This window comes from Camelina sativa, chromosome 19 (assembly GCF_030686135.1).
Source record: "Camelina sativa cultivar CO46 ecotype springtype chromosome 19, ASM3068613v1".
In the NCBI taxonomy this organism is placed as follows: domain Eukaryota; kingdom Viridiplantae; phylum Streptophyta; class Magnoliopsida; order Brassicales; family Brassicaceae; genus Camelina; species Camelina sativa.
In genome coordinates, this window is record NC_141898.1 from 17,741,672 (window position 1) to 17,764,391 (window position 22,720).

The following is a 22,720-nucleotide window of genomic DNA, read 5'->3' on the forward strand; positions in this document are numbered from 1 at the left end:
TATCTTCTACATATATTTTAAAATTTTAAAATAATAAAAATACTACTATTTATAAATAAAAACATAGTATATTCTTTTTATAAATCATTACTTATTTAATTGTATATTGTACTATAATATAAAAAAATAAACTTTAAACAAAATACTTTCTAATTTCTATACTAACTAATATATTTATATTTATAAGATTGTAAATTTAAAAATACACAAATTAAACATTCATTATATATATAGTTAATCTATAAAACAAATTATATTGTTTTATTAAAAAAAATGGCTTTGCGGTATACCTCGGTGAATATCTAGATATTATATCCACAAGTGTAAGTTCGTTGTACATGGTGGACCCACCTCTCTCATCAGTTCTGAGAATTTTTTGTGAGATTTTGATCTTCTTTCTTCAATGGCGGTTTCTTCTTCTTCTTCTTCTTCTTCTTTCTCCATATGTTTCAAATCCACTCGATTTCACTCAGTTCGATCTACTTCCTCTCCTTGGCGTCTCTTCCCAGTAACAACCAGCTTCTCCCCTCGATCTCTCCTTCTCTCCCAAAGACGATCTCTCCTATCTTCTTTTAACTCTCGCTCTCGTCTCTCACCTCTCTGCGCCCGTGATTCTCGAGGTACATACATATATACTGATTACTTCAATTGATTGCTTCGATCTTCAAGTACGGGTTTATGAATTATGCGTATCTTCTTTGGTTCTTTGATCAGTGATCTCACACTTTGGCTACTTAAACAGACTAAATAGAAATCGGAGAATTTTATCAATTGAATGCTCTTTGGAATCTGCTATTCTTTTAAATTTGATTTAGACTCTACTTTTTTGGTTAGCCTCTCGTCTATGCCAAAATGTTTTCAATTTCTTGATCTAGTTCTAGCTAGTTTTCTTTATGCTCATCTGCAAGGTTCAAGGAGACAAAGAAACAGAATCAGAACAGTGTGAAGATCTTGCATAGATTGAGACTATAGAAAGCTTTGTAGGAGAAACTAAGTAAGGGTAATTAATCAAAGTTCATCTGATGATACATGTGGGATTGAAATTAGTAAGACATGTTTCTTACGTGTGGTTCCAAATGCTTTTTACTACCCCAGTTTCTTCTTATGTTCTCTTCTGGTTTTTATGACTTGGTACAACTCTAATCTACTTTCATTACAGCTTAGCAAAAAAAAAGTAACAAACAATGATGGATGATTAGTAGATGCTTAGGTTGACATGTTGTGGTATGTGATACACAGGACACTGCTTTGTGATAGCCTTTCGATTATTAGTATGACACAAAGAACTATTAAGTTTAGCCATCCTCAAGTCTCGTTTTTTCTTTTTTCTTTTTTTGGTTTGACTATGTGCAGCAGCTGAAGTTACAGGACGGTCGTGGGAAGACTCAGTCTTGAAAAGCGAAACGCCGGTGCTAGTAGAATTCTACACGAGTTGGTGTGGTCCATGTCGGATGGTCCACAGGATAATAGACGAAATAGCTGGGGATTATGCCGGAAAACTGAAAAGCTATGTCTTGAATGCAGACAGTGACTTGTTGGTAGCTGAAGAGTACGAGATCAAAGCTGTGCCAGTAGTTCTGCTCTTCAAGAACGGGGAGAAACGAGAGTCCATCATGGGTACAATGCCCAAAGAGTTCTACATTTCAGCCATTGAAAGAGTCTTGAACTCATGAAGAAGTTTAAAATCGTTGATGAGAAACTCTACACTACCACGTTGATCAAAAGATATTGTTGGGAGATTACAAATCGCTCCATTTCGATATGGTTAATATCTCATTGAGACTCGATTGCTCTTGGTCTTTTGTCTTAAGTTTGAACCTCTATCTTTTCTTTGTTACTTCTTTTATACTCTTGTGAATATAACTGTTGGGTTTGTGGAAAGATGGCTCAGGAAGTATTGTGAATACGTATATCTTCCTTCTTTTATTGATGATCTTATTGTTCTAAATTTTCTTTTCGTTTGAACTTGAGTGATCTCAGACTACTAAGACACTTCTATTGTTGGTATTGTGTTTGCTTTTATCCGCTTCATTACTCATTAGCATTTGATATAGACGGTGTCCTTAGGACGCATGGAGGAGACAGGTTAGTAAAAGCCGTTCATCGTTAGAGAAAGTGAGAATGAAGAGATATTTTGTCTGAAGTTATTCCAAAATAATTTTGGGTTGGAATAATCATTGTTCTCTCAATAGAGGGAAAGAAATAAAAAAGTTGTATTATTTTCTGAATAATAATAATAAAATAAAATTACTTCAAAATATCTTGGCAACAATTATCTTAGCCAAATAAGTATAAAAGATATACAACAAATTTGAAATGACAATGCAAAACAAAGTTGATAGAAAAAATATAATAAAAATAATAATTAGGTTTTAACTTCTTTTTTTCTCAACTCTAAAGTATTAAGATATTTTCTTTTGCTTCTCTCTAATTTTTTTTTTGTTTGAGTTTGTGTGATATTTAGATACCTTTTTGTAGTATTTACTAAATTGTTAAATTTTAAATTAAGTATGATGTGGCATAACTACATTGTTTAACTTTTTCTTTTTTGAAAGCAACTTTGTTTAACTTAAATCTATTATTTAAGTCTTTATGTTTCCAATATAAAGATATGTGAAAATTTAATGTTTTTGTTTCTAATTCTGTTTGAATAATTTTGATAATTAGTAACAATGTGTAGAATTGATTGAATTCATTAATATTATGTTGCATAGCTATATAATTTAAATTAATTAAAATATTTATATTTCAGAGAAATAGTGTTGGCCAACATCAACAGAAGACATTTCAAATGGCCAAATGCAAATGATATTATTTATTTTTTAGTATTTAAAAAAATCAAAAACATTTATTATTGGGATATATCCTTTGGGATGGAAGAGACTTTAATAGTAGTTTCACCGACTCTCTTGCCTGGCTATTACCAACCCCCTCCCATCAAAAAACAACTTTTGTAGAACCTTAAAACGAAAAAAAAACCTAAAATCCCCCATTTCTGTATAATCTTACGCCGGAGAAGAAGAAGAATTGAGAGGAGAATCAAACTATTAATCCGCCATTTCTGTATAAACTCGTATCCTTTGCGCTTTTGTGTATTCCATTCAATCTTCCAGATCCGTGTCTCTCCCCCTGAATCAGGTATAATTTTTGGTTTCCGATTCTGCTTTTGGTCCTTCTCGAAATATTTATATATGTAACTTTACGTAATCAAGCTTTAATCGTTCACTAATCTGTATTCTGTAGCTAAACTCGCAATCCAGAAGAACCCTAATCGAGTTTTTTTTTTTTTTTTAATGATAATTCCAGAAACCTTTTGATGATAAGAAAAGCTATGTCAAGTTATTGTAATCCATCAGCAGCAACAGCTCTAGTCTCTGTTGATTCTCAACAAAAGTTAAACTACTCAACGGCGGACTTAAACATGATTGCTTCTCAGAGACGTGTTCTCACCGACGGTCCCGTGGCGGTTCTCTGGGACATTGAGAACTGCCCCGTTCCTAGCGACGTGCGTCCTGAAGATGTGGCTAGTAACGTAAGAACGGCTATTCAGTTGCATCCTTTGATATCAGGTCCAGTGGTTACATTCTCAGCTTATGGTGATTTCAATGGGTTTCCTCGTCGTGTTAGAGAAGGTTGTCAAAGAACTGGTGTGAAGCTTGTTGATGTACCAAACGGTAGGAAAGATGCGTCTGATAAGGCGATTTTGATTGATATGTTCTTGTTTGTTCTTGATAACAAGCCGCCTGCTACTATCGTTCTCATATCTGGAGATGTTGATTTCGCTCCTGCGCTTCATATATTGGGTCAGCGCGGGTACACTGTGATTCTTGTGTTACCTTCTGGTGTTTATGTGAATGCTGCTTTGTCTAGTGCTGGTAAGTTTGTTTGGGATTGGCACAGTATTGTTCATGGTGAAGGCTTTGTGCCGTTACCTAAACCTCGTGTTGTGCAAGTGCCATATCTCGTGGGATGCAATGGTAATGATAACGGTAACTTGGATGAAGGTGAAACCATTCTCTATAGAGGTAACTGTTATAGTAACGCAAGAGAGTCCTCTGTTATGGTCTCGCAGTTTCACAACGAGTATAGTGGCAGTGCAGTGTCGTGTTGTCCATCCAATTCAAGGGAGTCTCTGGCTTGTCCTCCTCCTCCTCCTCCTGGTCACCTTGAGTCCACTATGTGGGTAGCGCCGGGAGATTTAAACGGTCTCAAGGGACAAATCGTGAAGCTGCTTGAGCTTTCAGGTGGGTGTATTCCTCTCATGCGTATTCCTTCTGAATACCAAAGGAACTTCAGCAAACCTTTGTTTGTATCGGACTATGGTGTGTCTAAGCTTGTGGATCTGTTCAAAAAGATGGGGGATGTGATTGCAGTGGATGGTAAAGGCAACAAGAGATTTGTTTATCTGCTCAGCGCCAAGCCGAGCGTCATCTCTCCCTCTTCCCCTGTGGTTCTGCTGAGAAGAGAGAAGAAAGGGAAAGAGCCAAACGAGGAGACTACTTATGGAAGAGTCTCCTCTGATGAATTGTCAGACACGGGCTCGGTTGAGAGCGAGAGGAATCTGGAAGAGTTCAAACTCGAGCTACAGGACATTTTGGTGAGCTATTGTTGTCGGGTACAGATGGATTGTTTTGAGGCGATATACAAGCTAAGGTACAAGAGGCCATTGGACTACAACAAGATGGGTGTGAATCACTTGGAGCAGCTCTTTGACAAGTTCAGGGATGTTGTTGCCATTTATGAAGATCCTGCTACAGGGAGCAAACTCATCGGGGCGCTTTAGAGGACCCGAACCGTTCGTATAACAATCAGACAATGCGTTTTGTGAGCCGCATCCAAGGTTCTCTATCATTGGTGACAAGCAATGTAAGCTCCTCGCCTAGAAGCTCTCCGTATTATTGATATGCTCTCTACAGTCTACTCTTTCCCCAGAAAAAAATGTTCACACGGAACGGAAGCGTTGATTCTGCATTGCAAGCCGTAACGAGTCAGGCAGTGCGTTTTATGAGCCATTTACGCTCTCTCGTTGGGAACAACCCAGTATTATTGTATGTGCTCTGTTTGTACTTTTCCATTAGGACAAAAAGTTTCACAGAAAGCTTTGATTCTGCATTGCAAAAGCATTTCAGTAGTGTTTTTTTTTTCCTCGAGAATTTGGAAACAAGGAACATAATGAGAAAGGCATGTCAATGTTATACCTCAACAATCAGTATATATGGGAGTTATGCCCAAGTTGTTTGTTCCTTTATACTTTTAGTTAACGAATTGAAGTAATAAACCCTTTAGGTTTTTTTACAACGCTTGTGTCTTTGTGTTTGGTTCGTCTTTATTGCTTCTTTATCGTGCGTACTCCCTTCGAATCCGTTATTTCAAAGCCTCGAGTATATTGGGGTCAAGATCATCTCCAGCCCATTGCTCTATTTTTGGGTTTTTGGAAATTTTCATATTTTAGTGTAAATTAGAAATAGAGAATTTTAAAATATAGAAGAACAAATGGAGATTTTATTTTAAAGATAAAAATTAGTAATGGGTTAGAGCAAATTTGACTCCAAACTTCATTTTGTAGATGAATATAGAGATAAGTTGGAGATAGACAGATGACCTAAGTCACCACCATATATATTTTACTTTGCTTTAAGCCTTTAATAATACTTTGCTTGAATGTACTCTTCTGTCTTTTCCTTGCAATAATAGCATATCCATGGTATCATAGGAGGATAGTTAATATTTTTTTCAAAAGCAGTGTGAAGCCAAGAATTTTGCTAATAAGGGTCAGCTCGGAGCTTGACATACACAAATGTCTAAAAAAACTGAAAAGTCGACACAATTCTATTTTTTTGTTTTCACAAATAATTGAGTCATATTCTCAACCAAATTTTGGCAAATAATTGAGTTGTACACTTAATCTAGAAACAAAGATAGACAAACAGATCAAACAATATAACAAACATTGAAATCACCACAGTCTTCCAGAAATTCTTGACCTCTGAACCTCCTCTTCCTTAGACAAGAGGGATAGTAGACAAAATTATCCATGAGCTGAAATAGACATTCCATACTCACATCGCATTCAACACCACATTCAACACGTTTAGTACGACTGACGAGGCACATCAACATAAATTTGATGGAAATCTTCAAGATTCCCTTGAAACCAAGCTCACCCAGACTTAATCTAAGCAAAAATATATTTTCCCTATTTTCTTCTTCTACACCCCTACCAAGAAGGTTTCCAGAATGATGTGACTTATATCAAGAAATTCGAGTAGGTTTATGGTAAATTTTATGCAAAAAAAAAAAAAAAAAATTGATATGTAAAACAAATCTGATTTAATGTTTGATTTTTAAAATATTTAAAACTTACATCTCCTATTTACCATACTCTGGTTCGAAAATCGGAATATCACACGCAAAGGGATGTTGCACTATAATGCTTAACAACTTCTTCAAATTTATCCAATGTGATCGCTTCTTTGATGTATCATAGTAAGTTTGAAGATTCAGCTGTACTTACATCTTTTTCACATCTTCTCTTTCAAATGTATTGTTGATGAAAAACTTCAATGCATCCTTCATATGTAGAGGATAGCAAAAGTGAGTTGACATTCTAGATAAACGATGTAATTACGATATGATGAAATCCACCAAGTAATGACTTGAATACTCAACATGAGTTGTGTCGTTCATCGAGAGGTGTCTGCTAGTGGAAACAAGCGCTGCAGATACAATTGGCCAACAACAATCTAAAGAAAGAAAAATGTTGGGATACTTCTATTTTATTTAAATATAAGATGTAATATTAATTGAACATGGTATATTAATAGTGTATTAACATACCGTGGGTGACAAGGGCCATCATTTTTAACCATAGATCGTCCTTTATTAATGACATTTGTACATGATCTTTTTTTTGGAACAACATTTGTACATGATCCTAAGAACCGAAAAATAAACAGTATTAAGAAAAAGTTGAAGAATCTAGATAGACAAAGAAAACGGTTTAGAACGCCGAATCGGTCATGGTTAATTACATGAATTACCTATACAAAAAAATATAAACAATTATTAGTCAAAACTTTGGTTTATGTAACGGATGAAATGGAAATGGTAAGGTGACAAACAAAGAAAACTCCCTAGGGAAGAAGCTAAGACATTTGTGTAGGTCTTGATTTCCCTTTGTATATTAGGGATTTCTGCTTGGAAACGTAGTCTTTCCATGGAGTTGTCTAAGGATATAAAAATATCATACGGACTTTTAATGGTTTAAGTCCGATGCTACAAATGGTTGCTCAAAATTGAAAAAACTGGTTGAATAAAATTCAACTCATTCATCTCCAAAATAGTGGTTGAACAAGTTGAACATTTTTGTTGTAGGATTAGTTTATTTTTTCAACTTTTTAACGGGCTGAATAAGTTTTTCCAACCTCTTCAACCTGTTCAATGCAAATGGTGAAAATTATTCATTCAACCTATTCAATCTCTTCAACCATGCAACCATTTGCACCCCAATTTTTTTCAGTTCTTCATCATGTTGAAAATTAAAATTAGGGTTTGTTACACAGTTGGAAAAATCAAATCATTCAATGTGGGAGAAAATAAGGATGACCCACTCACAATTTTCAGCAAATCGCTATAAATAGTTGTAGTTGTCATAGTTGTTGAGGGGAGTGAAGTAGGTTAGACACATTCGTAGACATCTCATCCGTTAGTCTCACTAAGTCTATATAGCTCTTTATCTGTATCCAATCAGAATTTCGTCAAATCCCAAAAAGCACTCAAACTACACACGCACACAAAAACAAAGGGCTTACTATCAAATTATTAAGGTGATTTTGCTTATGAGACTCGGAGAGCTCAGCTAGTCGAACATCGAGAATTTTACGAAAGATTGCATTCTGTGGTTGAAGCGGTGAGAAAGCCCGCACGAGGGAGTTGTATCTCCTTTGCTGTGGTAACTTCAGTGTCTGCCTTCTTAAGCTCCTCTTGTAAGACTTTGGGTCACTTTTATATGAACATTTTTTTACCTAATTTAGAGAAATTTCCCCAATACTATATTCCAATTGAGAATTGAGACTCGAAGAAGAGAAGAGAGGATGCTAATGATTAGTATTGTGATTATTATTATGATTAATGATTTTGGATATCATAATCAAATAATAGTCAAATTTTCAGATAAAAACTGAAACTAATCATTTGTTTAAATCTATAGTTAAAACAAATATTCCTGATATTAAAAATAACTATGTTGATGATGAAGTGATTTAATATCTCTCCCATTTACATGATCTTTAGGATACTGAAAACTGCCATGTACCACCCGATGTATTATGTATGTCCTGGTGTGGCTAGTAACATAAGAATGGCTACTCAATTGTATCATATGATAAGTGGTGCGATGGTTATCTGTCTCACCGTAGGGGTAATTAATGCGTTCATTGGGTCAGAAATGGGTGTCAGAGAACCGGTGTGAAACTTGTTGGTGTGCCAAAAGGTAAGGAAGATGCAGTTAATAAGACAATTCTGGTAGACATGTTTTCGTTTGTATTTGACAACAACGTTGTTGTTCAAAGATGCAGCTGATAAAGATATTATGATAGACTATGTACGGCTCCATTGCCAATTTTGGTACAATTGTTGTCCCTTAACCATCAGCTATTAGTAGTCATTACAAAGGATTCTAGTAAAAATGGGGATATTCTATTCGCCATGGATATTTATGAAATTGTCATAATGTTCTTTGAACAGTTTGAGTTAAGCATAGCAATTAATTCTCATGTGAGATATTCGGATATAACAGAACTTTAAGATCTCTTTTTTTTTTTTTTTTGGGTGTAGCAATGGTTATGAATGGGGCAGAGATTCTTGATGGAGATGGAGACATGCATACATACTATGGCGTCTTTAACGCCTCTGTCTTACAAATGGGGCAGAGATTCTTGATCATAACCCATTGCTTGATACAGTCCTTGTGGAACTCATGGCCACATTTCAAGGTTCCAAGATTATCACCTTCGACATACTCTTCCTGTCAAAATAGCAGCAACAGCTTTTTCACCTCAGTTCTTGAGTTGAGACTTAGTGCAATGTCAACATAAAAATAGACACAGAAGAGACTAACTCAATAAACAAACCCTTCTATGCTATATTGGTTCAGCTACTAATTCTGCTAGTTTCATTATGGCACACCATCATCTATGATGACAACAATATCAAGGAAATGAAATTAATAGAAAACAAAGCAGCCTCAAGTAACAAAACAGATTGCGGAGGAGTATTATTAGATGAAACAAACCAGCTCAGGGAGTAGTGTTAAGAATGAAGTGCAAAGCCCAAAAGGTTCCCAACAAACCAAAGACCAAACACCCCGACACTCTAATACAACCTATGTTATGTATAGTATCCTATTTCACTCCATAAGTAAAGAGAAGTAATGGAAGCAAGCTCAGCAACACCAACTACTATTTATCTTTATGCTTATCAAATTAGTCGGTAAGTATCACACAAGAAATAGTTACGGGAGTCAAAATACTTATAGTTCATTCTTAATCAAATACCTGACAAATGCAGCATGGCTCTATGATGTCCTGATGCAATTCAGCAGAAGAAGATGTATGTTTGTGCTGTTTCATTGCTTTCAAAATGACCTCTTCACTTAGCCCAGTGCTCACATCTCCTATGCGTTCCCCAAGAGCCAATAGCTCCTACATTCATTCTCACATGTTGTTGGTAAAAATGAGAAAGTTGCCACTAACAGTCAAAGAAAGTTATACTACCTCATACGACATGTTGTCAACATCAAGCCGCATTTCCCGATGCCTATCATGCAGGTCAGTCATACCCTGGTAGATAAGTGGATCTAACACCATGTAATCCTTATCGAATTATAAAAAAAGAAAAAGTTGATTAGCTACATATATAATGATTTAGAAAGGAAATAAATAGTGAAAAGGAACCACAAATGCATAAAAATTGGTTCATAGTGTTTTTGCCCTATAATACTTTAAAGTGTGATACACTGTAACTTACAAAAACGTCAGACACTACGGCTAAAAAGTAATAAAACAAACACTACTAATGGAAAGGCATTGCGTCTTAAAAATGATGCCAAGGACACACGAGATTGAAAAAGCACACAACATGACAACAGATATACCAAGAAATGGAATGTTTTATCCATTAAGGCATTATTAACAGGCAGGAGCGTCAGAAATCACTCGTGTCAAAATCATACCTCAACACGTAAATTCTCCCCCCTTCTCATGGCGTGCAACACCTGACGTATCTGCGAAAAAATACAGGAATAAGAGCAACTCACTATTAAAATACTTATCGAAGTGCATCAAAATTAAATACATCTCCAACTATAACGTACAAACTGCAAACACACATTTTATCAAATTTCACGAGCAGTTGCAAAGAAGGTATATAAACTAGAAGGTAACAAGCATTCACAAATCGTAAGACATCAAAATGGTTTTATATGGAAGTCATATCAGAGTGCATCAAACTGCTCTAGCTCTAGCTCTCATATAGTTAAAGTTATAACTTTCCGAAGAGACATATATTAAAAATAATTGGCAAAAAAAGCTTAAAAGCAGACAATGCACGAATCAATTTGTAAAAATCTACATCTATATAAAGTTAGACCACAAAAAGTACAAAACCAGATCAATTCACACCCAACAGGTACGTACTCAAGCCTATTTAGATTCTACAAATAAATCACAAGAAACCCTTAAAACAAAAAGAAGACCAACTAAACAAAAAAACTCCCTGAGTTTCAATCAGACACACATAACATCCTAAAAATGCACACCTTTAACTCCCATTTATTCATAACATGTGATACTTAGGTGGGAAGGATTATCCTATCAAACCATTGGATAATGAAAGATAGTGAAAGATGCTACAAAGACTCATATATAGCATCGAGCAAACTATCATAGAAGAGTCAGTATTTTATAGAAGCCATACCTCGGAAATAATTTGATTTCTTCCATTACTGTCAGCAGCTAAGCTCCTCCCTAAGTGACGGTGGAGAAGTTCATTTTGTCTCTCCAATAACATCCCTGATCTTCTTTGCCGTGAGCGATGGCTCCGGCTACTAGAACCCGATGGCACTGTCACCTCATTGGACGGAACAGAAGGGCCTGCGGGTAATAACGGAAGAGAGGCACCATGACTAGCAGATTGAGATTCAATACTAGGAAATAAAGACCAAGGAGAAAGTTCTGATGTTCTCGATGGAATATTTAGTGAGGCACTCTGAGGAGGAATCCATGAGGGACTAGGCTGTGGCACATGAATATCTGAACTCGGTCCTGCTCGAGGAACAAATGGAGGATCTATAGATGAACCAGGGTATCCATGTGTGAAACTCCAAAGATCATGCTCTGGATGTCTCATGTCAGTTGCAGGTACAAACAAGGGCTGCTCTGGGTTGCTTCTCGATGTTTCCCACTGTGGTTCTACTTGTTCTGCAGGCATCCCAATACCCGAGGAACTGCTAGCTCTGGAACTGAAAGAAGCATCCCAAGCAAATTGGTGTATATTTCTGGTCAAAGCAGGGAGGTGGACTATATTTGTCTGATTCTCACCAGTGCTTCCACTAGTAATTGGTGTTGATCTCACATCTATAGGATCTACAAAAGGAGCGTTTAATGGTAAATTCTGTTGCAAAGAACCAGTGGGAGGCACAGAAGTTCCAGCATGTGATATGCTGAATGCTATGGACTCCTGAGGCTGCCTGGGATTTGATCGTCTACCAGCTCTAGATAAGGTGTCAGTGTTCCTTGTAGAATGAAAAGCACTGGCTGCAACTGCTCTTCCACCACCAGATCCAAACATTTGTTCTGTCCGGCCAAAATGATTAGTAACATTTGGAGAACTTTGTGAGGGTGTAGCCAAACTTAAGCTACTTGAAGCACCATATTGAGCAAGACCTCTATGCGAAGCACTATTTTCACTCTGAACAAGGCGGTTAGGAGTTTCACCAGATAAAGAATGACTAGGGGATCCTTCAAGAGCTTTTCTTTTGCAGGATGAACCCCAACCACCAAATGAAGAAGCAGGACCACTGCTACTCTCCCCAGCAGCCTGGATTGAGCTTCCTAAAGAACTCCCATAGCTATTATGACGGTTAACTACCCCGGAAGTCTGCGCAATACAATTATCGCTATCCATGTCCATACTCATATCTACATGCTGTGTGATAGGATTAGAGCTTGAACCGCGCAAGAAAGAAGGCCCATTTCTGATGTGACTGCCAGCATGAACCTCTCCATGTACCAACATACTATTCAAACCTAATTGCCTTCCCTCAGATCCATAGCCAACAAAGTGATGAGAAGCATCTTGAGGCAGCTGGTGATTTGTCTTCATTCCAATGGAATTGACCTGATCAGAAGAACTGGATTCACCCAACCTCCACCAGTTATGTTCTTGAGCAGCATGAGAACTCGAACTAGCGTAAGTTGGTCGTCCTGAAGGAATACTATTGTTTGGAAACCCAGTGTCTGCTGGATTCAGAATGTTACTCAAATTGGTCTCTGTGCAGTAAATCGATTCACCATCTGCCTGGTTCACATCAGTAGATGAACCACCATTACTCCGTGGCCCTTGCATTGGATTCATACCTTTGACTAGAACACAAACACTTTCCAGTAAATAGATCTGAAGTTACAAGGGTACTGACGAGACCTAGAGTCACAAAAACGAAAGCAGACAATAAAATAAACATGCGTTAGAAATCCATAAATGAGAGAACTTAAGAAAAGAAGTAACACAACTGAAACAAGAGCACCCCATTTACCATTACTATCATAGGAGGCCAACCAGCTTTCTCTAGCTTCAGGCTTCGCTCAGGCTCCAACTATAGCTTCTGCATTATGGTACAAGAAAAAGGTAAGATCAGAAACTTTCACACAAAAGTCAAATGAGGAACTAAGAACCAAAACCTCATCAAACTAGTTGACATACATTAGAGTAACAACTAACAAAGTAACAATAAAGAAACTCCTAAAGAGAACTAGCAAACTACCACTTCTGCTTAACTTGTAAACTTCATTAATGGATTCTTCAACATAAAACTCCAATCAAAAGATTAACAAAATGTGTATATATAACAGCTATGCTCATTTTTGACACAACAAAGAGTAAATAAATATTGTCAAACTTCTTCAATAACTAGCATTGAGAACTAAAAACCATAGGAGTTCTGATACTAATTACATAATCACAAAAGAACCATGAGAAGCACATTTTCTGTTTCAATACCAAACCAAAATCAAGTTACTTACAAATCCAATGCCAAAGTTGAAAATTTCAAATCTTGAGATGAAAACCTTAAGTGGGTCAATCCCGATCCGTCCAGCTATTGCAATGCATCAAAATCCCAAACCAAAATCACAACGATCTGGACAACCAAACACCCAATTAGAGACAAAACGAAAACAAAAAGGTGAGTTTTTTTTCATAAGATTGAGAGAAATGGTACCTGCAAATATCCCAAGAGAATCAAATAGGCCTCAAAAGTTTCAATTGAAATCAAATTAAAAAACTTTTGGTAGTTTCAATTTGTGGGGTGGTGGTGTCCTCTCCTCTGCACGATTCTTTAGGTTCCAGTCTGTTTCGATTATCACAACAAACAAAAAAAAAAAAGCAAACTTTTCTCAGAATACGTAGAGAAAGACGAAGAAGAAGAAGAAGCACATAAGCAATGGATGAGGAAGAGAGGAAGAGAAGAAGAGAAGGATTCAGAGACGTACAGATTTCATGTGACAAATTTTTTACCAAAAATCTCTTACATAATAATAAGTTATTGTAATAATAAAAAAAAAACTTTGGAAAGATATGATTTTTTTCTTTCTATAAGAAAAATTACTAAAATAAAAAGTTTGGTGCTTTATAGAATGAATCATCTCTGTCATTAATTTAGTTGTAAGATTTTGCAGGACGTCACTTGTCTCAATGGGTCTATATGGTGCTGTCCTAGGCTCCCCTCTTAGCTACCTTTCTTCTTTATTTTTAATTAATAATACAAAATTTGTAGAAGACAACTGTCACGGTAATAATAATTTGTATGCCTTAATTTTTCTATGCCACAAGGCCCACAACATTGTTATCTTTCAATCAAGTTGCCAATTTCTCTTTAGTAGTTTTTGTTTTTGTGACAATCAAGAGGCCATTTTTTTAGAACTTTACTTCACCAATGCTTAGAAAAATCATTAGACCATTGAAGACAAGTGACGTACAATTAAACTCTTCAAAAGTAATTGAGAACACACCACATACTTTCTCTAACCAAACAGTGGCTAAAGCTAATGTTCTCATGTATTACAGGAACTTCAAAAGATACACAAAGTCAAGAAAACAATCTCACATCAATGCAACATTAAACATGTTCTGTCTTTTTTACTTTCGACCATTCAACTCTTCCATAAACTTGTTAACATTATTATAAGAAGACCCTCCTTTCTCCATAGCGGCTTTAGCCATCTCGCCTAGCTTCTTAGCCCATATCCGCCTTTCTTCTGCCTCTTCTCCAACTATCACTTCCCTCACTGCTTTCTCCACTTCCTCTCTACTAATCAGCTTTCCTTTTTTCACCAACTCGGTAGCTCCCACGTTCACTCCTATTCTCAAAACTTTTGTCAATTGCTTCTCGTTGTAAAACTGTTCCGCACCCATCGGCCAAGTTACCATAGGTAGTCCCGCGGCAATTCCCTCCATAGTCGAGTTCCATCCGCAATGCGTCACAAATCCTCCTATTGCTATGTGGTCAAGTATCAGCACTTGGGGAGCCCATCCGCGTATTATCAACCCTTTTCCTGTAGTCCGCTCCTCAAACCCTTTAGGCAACCACTCTTCATTTTCACCTATCCAAACCACACAAACACCAACTGTTAGGAGAACTCTAAAAGTAATATATAAAAAAGTACACAAACCAATCTACTCGTTGCTATGGTATATTGTTATCATAGCACATTTGGCAATAGGAAAATATAAACACATGTTAACATTGATGAAGGAAATATATACTGATACAGACCAATGGTTGAGGATGAAGAAATTACCTTGGTTTTCATTTTTCCTAACCACCCAGATGAAGTTTTGGCCAGAGCTTTCAAGACCGGAAGCGATCTCTAACAGCTGTTCGTTGGTGAAGCTAGTTCGGCTGCCAAAGGACATGTAAACTACTGAACCAGGTGTCTTAGAGTCGAGCCATTTGAGGCATTCTTCCTCATCAATGGTTGCCTTTTTCCCTCTTCCGGCTTTCTCGGCAAACTCTTTGTTAGATAGCGAAAGCGGACCAATATGCCAAACTCTTTTCACCACAGAACTACTGTAAAAATCAGCATAAGCAGATTCCAACTCGTAGAAGCTATTCACCAAAACACCAAAACTACTAATCTCTGATTCCCTGACCTCTTTCCAAAACTTTCCAAATGGACTTTCTTCGTCAAAAACAACATTGGCTTGGTCTGTTGTGATTACTATCTCCTCCCCTGGAAGACCTGGGATTACAAAAGGAGTAGAACTCGTAGCGACTTTCTTGTGAGGCTTATGAATCCTCATGTTATACGAACAACACAAGGCAAAGACTGACGTGCCGTGGAACACAAGTCTAGGCACACCGAACTTCTCAGCAGATTCTGTCGCCCAGGGGAAGAACATATCGGCCACAAGAGCACTTGGTTTGGTTGTTTCAATGAAACTTTCCAACTGATGTTTCATATACTTAGTAGAGAGAATAAACTTCACGAACAAGTCACCTGAGTCAGATTTTTGGTATGAGTTGATGAAGTCACCGTTCTCGCATCCTTCAGGCAATCCTAGCTCTACACAAGGGAAGTTGAAGATCTTGATTCCGATTTCGAAGTCAGGATTTTGAACTTTGAATGCTTCAATAGGTTTCTCCAAGATCTTAGCATTGATTGGAGTTGTGAGGAGGGTTGATTTGGCTCCTCTACTTGCGAAAAGCTTGGCCATGTCTAGAACTGGAATCATGTGACCATGAGCCATGAAGGGGAAGAACAAAATATGAATTTTCTCTCTGTTCATGTTTGGTTCGTAGTAACCAAAATTATTGGTTTTGGGATGAAGATAGAAAATCAAAAGAAAGCAAAACAAGAATGGAAAAATTTCTGAAGATTTAAGAACTGAAATATGTCATGTGATCAGACAAAACAAAGAGGGTTTCTTGTCTAGCTTGGGACTTTCTTTCTTTGTCTGAGTTGTTCTTCCAGTTTCGTTCATATCGAGATATATATAACACACACGTGTACGTAGAAGAAGATATGAAAATTTTGGGAATGTAACGTCTTTGCATACGCCATCTTTTGCTTTGGTGTTTTGTTATTCTATTTCGTCATATTTGGTTGTCTCTGTGTTTTGTCTCTATGCACATGTGTTGTATACTTTGTATCTCGTAGAAGCAAACTTTGACTTCTCCACTTAGCGATGAGTATCGAGCAAGCCTTAATTTTTTCTTTTATTATTTACTTTATACACTGTACAGTATAATATTTATGATTTAAAAATAATGGAACTATAATATTTCTTATTTTATAATTATATATAAATTAACAAAATTATTTTATATAATGATATTAATTAGTTGGAGGATTTTCAAAAATATATTTTTATGTCATTTTTTTAAAATATCTCTTATGTTATTTATTTACAAAACTATCTCTTTTATGTATAAAATAATTAAATTATAAATTCTAAACTCTAAATATTAAACTCTAATCTCTCAAAACTATATCTTAAATATAAAATAGAGAATTCAAACCTAAAAAAGAATATTAAAAATTAATTGAGAATTTGTTAGAAGTATCTTTTTAATATACACTTTTTCAAAAATACTTTTTTGTCATTTTCATTGCCCTCTTTTAATTTTAATGATCATTTTACCCTTACATGAAAAATATTTTAATCAATAAAATAAAGAACAAAAATTTTCAGCAAAAAAAATGTCCGACATGTTTTCCCGCCAAAAAATTTTCGAAAAAAAATTTCCACAAAAGTTTTTTCTTCGAAAAAAACTTGATGAAAAATTTCGATAAAAAAATTTTCCGCCAAAAAATTTTTACAAGGCTTTTATAAGGGTTTTAAATGATTTAAAAACTTTATAAAAGCCTTATAATGTAAAACCTTGTCAAAACTTTGTAAATGTTTTATAAAAACCTTATAAACAAACCTTTTAAAAACCTTTTAATTTTTTTTTAAATACCTTCTCTCCCGAAACCACCGGCTCAAACGTGAAGGTCATGAGTTGGAACTGTCAGGGTATTGGGACAGACTTGACAGAGGAGTACTTGGGAGATTTGTGGAAGAAACACCGTCCAGATATTTTATTTTTATCAGAAACAAAAAAATGTTATTCTTATTTACGAAAGTTTCAGAATAAATTTGGTTATGATAATTTGTATTCGGTTGATCCCTGCGGCTCCCGTGGTGGGTTAGCTATTTTTTATATGAATGAAATAAAACTTTCTATTTTATTTGAAAGTAATCGGTTAATCGATGTTCAAGCCTTTGTGGGACAACAGACGGTATTTTTGACTTTTGTTTATGGGGATCCAGTTCCTCAACATAGACATAAGGTTTGGGACAAGTTAATTGATATTGGTTCGTATCGAATTGACCCATGGTTAATGATAGGCGATTTTAATGAACTTGTTGGGAATCATGAGAAAAGTGGTGGTGCTTTAAGACCAATATCCTCATTTGTACCCTTTAATTCTATGATCCGACATTGCGGAATGCTAGAGTTTTCCTGTTATGGTGAGCAGCTATACTGGAGAGGTAATAGACGAAATAATCAGATCGTCCGCTGCCGCCTAGATCGTGCTTTATCTAATGAGGATTGGCATTGTCTTTTCCCACGTTCAAAGGTTGATTATTTAGAGATGATTGCCTCTGATCACTATCCTATTTTGGCCACCTGCTTTAAAACGGATTTTCGGCGGCAACGTCAATTTCGGTTTAACAAGCGTTGGCTAGGCAAGGATGGGTTATCTGGGGCGGTGGAGTCTGGGTGGAATCGTACAAAAAATTTTCGGATACCGGTATTTGTGGACAAGTTAAAGAATTGTCGTAATTCTATTTCTTGGTGGCGGAAGAACAATGTTTCTTTTGGGCCCACGCTTATCTCCTCCTTGAAGGCAGCCTTACAGGAGGCAAAAATGGATGACTCGATTTCGCAAGAAGAGATCCATAATATAGAGAGGAAACTGAAGGAGGCATACCGGGATGAGGAGGTTTATTGGCAACAGAAGAGTCGGAAGTTCTGGTTACGGGTTGGTGACAAAAATACTAAGTACTTTCACGCTTCTACGAAACAGCAGCGGGCTAGGAATAGGATCTCTGGCTTATTCAGTCCTGAGAATGTATGGACGGAATCAGACTCTGATATGGAGGATATTGCGACTAAATATTTTGCGGATCTTTTTAAGCGGTCTGATGTGAGGGGGATTTACCAGATGCTACAGGAAGTTCCCACATTGATTTAAGATAGGATGAACAGGATTTTAATAAAGGAAATTACGGAAGCAGAGATTCGCAGGGCTTTGTTTGCGATGCACCCCGAGAAAACACCAGGACCTGATGGGATGACAGCCTTGTTTTTCCAGAGGTTCTAGGCTTCCCTAAAAGAGGACTTGGTGGCTTTGATTAAAAAGTTTTTTCGTACGGATCGCTTTGATCCGCGATTGAATGAAACAAATATTTGTCTCATTCCTAAAAACGAAAGGCCTCAACGGATGACGGAATTTAGACCGATCAGTCTTTGTAATGTGAGTTATAAGATTATCTCTAAAGTCCTCTGTTTTCGGTTGAAACGACTCCTTCCGTCTCTTGTCTCCGACACCCAATCGGCATTTGTTTCTGGTCGTTTAATTACAGATAATATACTGGTTGCTCAGGAAATGTTTCATGGCTTAAATACAAATCCTCAATGTAAGACGGACTTTCTTGCCTTTAAGACGAATATGAGTAAAGCTTATGATCGCGTTGAATGGGACTTTTTAGAAGCTGTAATGGTTTAATTGGGGTTTGATAGGGAATGGATCTCCTGGATTATGTGGTGTGTATCCTCGGTTACATATCAGGTACTTATCAATGGACAGCCACGGGGTTCTATTAGGCCACAGAGGGGTTTACGTCAAGGAGATCCCTTATCTCCTTACTTGTTCATACTTTGCACAGAGGTTTTAATTGCTAATATTAAGAAGGCTGAAAGAGAGGATAGGATCACCGGTATTAAATTGGCTCGGGATTGTCCGCCCGTCTCACATCTGTTGTTTGCAGATGACAGTTTTTCTGTAAAGCAGAGGCGGCAGAATGCTCTAAGGTTATGGAAATTATAGGAGATTATGGGAAAGCGTCGGGGCAAGAGGTAAATTTAGAAAAATCCTCTATTATGTTTGGGAAGAAAGTTCCGTCTGATCGAAGGATTCAATTGAAATCTGTTACGGGTATCTCCAAAGAAGGTGGTATGGGTTCATATCTAGGTATTCCCGAGAACCTCCAGGGTTCGAGAACTAAGATTTTTAGTTATGTGAACGACCATTTGGATGATCGAGTGAATGGTTGGTCGGATAAGTATTTATCCAAAGGGGGGAAGGAAGTTATGATAAAATTGGTAGCGTTGGCTCTTCCAACTCATGTCATGTCTTGTTATAAATTAACGCAGGAGCTGACGTCTAAATTAACGAGTGCTATCTCAAACTTTTGGTGGAAGTCGAATGATAAGGCACGAGGCATGCATTGGTTAGCATGGGATAAGTTGTGCACGGATAAATGTGATGGTGGTTTGGGTTTCCGGTCTTTGGAACAATTCAACGATGCAATGTTGGCAAAGCAGTTTTGGCGGTTAATTCATTATCCGAATCGCTGATGGCTCGGGTAATGCGAGGACGTTATTTTCGAAAACAACATCCTTTACAAGCCAAAAAGCCATATTCCCCCTCTTTTGCTTGGAGGAGTATTTTTTCAACTAAAGGTTTGGTGGTACACTGATCACGTTGGGCGATAGGTTCAGGTTGTCAGGTTTCGGTATGGCAGGATCCCTGGATTCCGGATAATCAACCACGACCAGCGAATGGTCGAGGAAGATTGTTACTTCCCAGTTTAATGGTTAATCATTTGATTAATCCAACTACTAAGGAGTGGCACATGACAATTCTTGAGGAGTTTTTAGACCCCTTGGATGTCCAAATTATTCACTCTATGGAGATTAGTAAAGTTTATAAACTCGATAAATTGATTTGGCACTATACTAAATCAGGGAAATATACGGTTAAGTCGGGTTATCGGTTAGCCCGGGAATTAATTAAGGAGGTAGAATATGGACCATCGTGCACGAAGCTTAGGGCACACGCTTGGAAACTTGAGATTCCTCCGAAGGTTCAACATTTCTTCTGGCAGATTGCTTCCGGCTCCCTCCCTGTAATGGAGCGGCTGGCACATCGGGGTGTCCGGTGCGATACTTTATGTAAACGATGTGACTTGGAGGTGGAGACTATAAATCACGCTCTTTTTGAGTGTTCCCATTCACGTCGGATCTGGGATTTGTCCCCGATTGCCTCGAACCCTGGGGGGTTTCCCTATGGTTCAATATATTCGAATCTGGATTTTCTCTTTTGGCGGGCATTATCCCAGACGGATGTCCCGGATATATGTCTACGTTTACCGTGGCTCTTATGGTCAATTTGGAAGGATAGAAATAAAAAAGTTTTTCAAGGAATTGAAGCGGAACCAATTGAGGTTATTAATCAGGCGACCAATGACAAAGTTTTATGGGAAGAGGCCAAGTCCTTCTACTCAGCTGCACTAGATCCTTTGCCTGTGGAGGTTCGGGACTCTTCTCCCCAGTGTCAGGTTGATGGTTCTTGGAAGGTCTTGGACCCTTTTGTAGGATTGGGTTGGTTGTTTTGTGACAGGGAGGATATCACGGTGTTAATGGGATCACGAAGTCAACGACGGAGCCCTTTTCCCCTACATTCGGAGCTTCAGGCCTTGATTTGGGCGATGGAATCCCTGTTGACGAGGGATGTCGATTGTCAACGTTTTGAGACGGATTGTACAGAATTAGTGGCGATGGTACAGTCTCCTGATGAGTGGCCCGCTTTCTCCAACCTGTTGGATGATTTTTGCTTGCTCCGCTCTTCCTTTCCTTCTTTCATGCTTTCGAAGATTCCAAGGACATCTAATGTTCGGGCAGATCGTCTTGCTCGTTCCTTGAGATCTTTACTTTCTGAAATTTCTTTTGTAAACTATTATCCTCTGGTTTGGGCAACCAACCTTGGAGTTATTTTCTAAATTAATGATTGGTTGACAAAAAAAAAAAAAAATTAAACACCTTTCAAAAACCTTGTAAAAGCGTTTACAAGGTTTTTATAAGTTTTTTGAAAAGTATAAATTTCAAAAATTTTGACGGGAAAATCCAATTTCGTAATTTTGGTGGAATTTTTTTTCGATTTTAGCGGGAAAAAAATATTTTTTGGCGGAATTTATTTTCATTTTTTGGCAGATTTTTTTTTTGATTTGGTGACTTTACATTCTTGTTGTCACTCAAAAAGGGTAATTTGGTCATTTTGTACATAAAGTGGGGTAGTTTTGAAAAATGTTAACATAGAGGGGTATTTAGAAAAAGGGGCATGCAAAAAGGGGTATGCAAAAAGGGATAGTTTTGAAAATACACTAAATTATTTTAATATATTAGAATTGTGTAAAAGAGTGAAAAATAAAAATATTAAAAAGGTTATTTTTAAAAAAGTATCTCAAAAAAGATATTTCTAACAAATTAGCATTAGTTAATATATAAATTTTTATTTTAATAGGTTTTTTTCTGTTAAAAAGCATTCTATTTAAAAACAGGAAATCAAAATGTTTACGGGGCAAAATGCCCATTATTGGAAGCCCAATTATAATACGAGAATTAGAATGGAAAAAGACATAGTTAGAAACCTATAGTTAAAATAGAACCATAGCTGAACCAAATAGTTGAGATTGAACCAAGAAAACGGTTGGGAGGCAAAACCACTTCAAACTATCACGCTTTACAATCAATCTCCGGTAAGCTTCCTTTAAGTGCTAAACAGATTTTTCCAGTTGTGTGGTTGTCTCCTAGTTGATCATTTAGCCACCAAAGATACTGATCTACGTCTTCTGATAGTTGGATAGATGCTAGTTCGATGTGGTAGTTGACATGTGCATCAGAGCGAGCCAGAGGAACTCTCCAAGTGCCTTGCCTCCAAAGATCTGCAAGCGTTGCGCAACGGGGAATTCCCAAGGGGCCTTCACCTTGTAGATAAATCGACTGTCTTCCAAACTTACACCAATTGTCGCTTCAAAACTGACAGTTTCTGCCATCTCCCACTTTCATTTTTATCAAGGGGTAGACCTCGTCCTTCAATTTAATGAGCTTATTCGCTAGCCATGAGAACCTGGTGCTTGGTCTTTGAGTCCAGAAGTTGTTAAGCTTACCGGAGAAGACCGCTCCTTTGAACCAGGCAATCTAGACAGATCCCGATCTAAAAAATAAAAGCCAGATAAGTTTTACCATACATACTTTATTCCAAAGTCGCAGGTCCCTTATTCCTAAACCTCCTTCTGATTTTGCAGTGGTAATTGTTTCCCAAGCCACACGAGTTGTGTGATGACCTTCTGTAGTTCCATTCCAAAGAAAAGCTCCAGACAAAAAATTCAATGT

General features: G+C 37.1%; 5 protein-coding genes across 8 annotated transcripts; 3 read left to right on the plus strand and 2 right to left on the minus strand.

The window, feature by feature from the left end:
• The first annotated feature begins 256 nt into the window (after nt 1-256).
• On the plus strand, nt 257-1,948 carry LOC104766726 (thioredoxin M3, chloroplastic). 2 transcript variants are annotated; one of them, XM_010490664.3, is made up of 2 exons: nt 257-620; nt 1,354-1,948. In XM_010490664.3, the coding sequence occupies exons 1-2, from the start codon at nt 404-406 to the stop codon at nt 1,671-1,673; spliced, it is 537 nt and encodes a 178-aa protein (XP_010488966.1). In that variant the 5' UTR covers nt 257-403; the 3' UTR covers nt 1,674-1,948. The 2 variants fall into 2 exon arrangements, with proteins under 2 accessions (XP_010488966.1, XP_010488967.1); XM_010490665.3 differs by having other exon boundaries at nt 316-620; nt 1,357-1,948.
• Nucleotides 1,949-2,856: 908 nt separating this feature from the next.
• Nucleotides 2,857-5,298, plus strand: LOC104766724 (uncharacterized). The gene is made up of 2 exons (XM_010490663.3): nt 2,857-3,138; nt 3,307-5,298. Exon 2 carries the CDS (start codon nt 3,317-3,319, stop codon nt 4,781-4,783), a length of 1,467 nt encoding a protein of 488 aa, XP_010488965.1. The 5' UTR covers nt 2,857-3,138; nt 3,307-3,316; the 3' UTR covers nt 4,784-5,298.
• A 3,380-nt stretch (nt 5,299-8,678) lies between these two features.
• LOC104766722 (E3 ubiquitin-protein ligase MBR1) lies at nt 8,679-13,980 on the minus strand. Of its 3 annotated transcripts, none has more exons than XM_019241571.2 (9): nt 13,767-13,980; nt 13,496-13,624; nt 13,299-13,414; nt 12,812-12,880; nt 10,975-12,699; nt 10,232-10,282; nt 9,774-9,872; nt 9,555-9,701; nt 8,679-9,025 (listed from the first exon to the last, which is right to left on the minus strand). In XM_019241571.2, the coding sequence occupies exons 5-9, from the start codon at nt 12,631-12,633 to the stop codon at nt 8,891-8,893; spliced, it is 2,091 nt and encodes a 696-aa protein (XP_019097116.1). In that variant the 5' UTR covers nt 12,634-12,699; nt 12,812-12,880; nt 13,299-13,414; nt 13,496-13,624; nt 13,767-13,980; the 3' UTR covers nt 8,679-8,890. The 3 variants fall into 3 exon arrangements, with proteins under 3 accessions (XP_019097116.1, XP_087357072.1, XP_019097117.1); XM_087500946.1 differs by having other exon boundaries at nt 13,344-13,414; nt 13,767-13,970; XM_019241572.2 differs by having other exon boundaries at nt 13,344-13,414; nt 13,496-13,967.
• Nucleotides 13,981-14,210: 230 nt separating this feature from the next.
• LOC104766721 (UDP-glycosyltransferase 73B4) lies at nt 14,211-16,355 on the minus strand. Its single transcript, XM_010490660.3, has 2 exons — nt 15,075-16,355; nt 14,211-14,876 (listed from the first exon to the last, which is right to left on the minus strand). Exons 1-2 carry the CDS (start codon nt 16,060-16,062, stop codon nt 14,413-14,415), a joined length of 1,452 nt encoding a protein of 483 aa, XP_010488962.2. The 5' UTR covers nt 16,063-16,355; the 3' UTR covers nt 14,211-14,412.
• Nucleotides 16,356-17,273: 918 nt separating this feature from the next.
• On the plus strand, nt 17,274-18,518 carry LOC147920729 (uncharacterized). The gene has a single exon (XM_087501201.1). It carries the CDS (start codon nt 17,274-17,276, stop codon nt 18,516-18,518), a length of 1,245 nt encoding a protein of 414 aa, XP_087357327.1.
• The last annotated feature ends 4,202 nt before the right edge of the window (nt 18,519-22,720 follow it).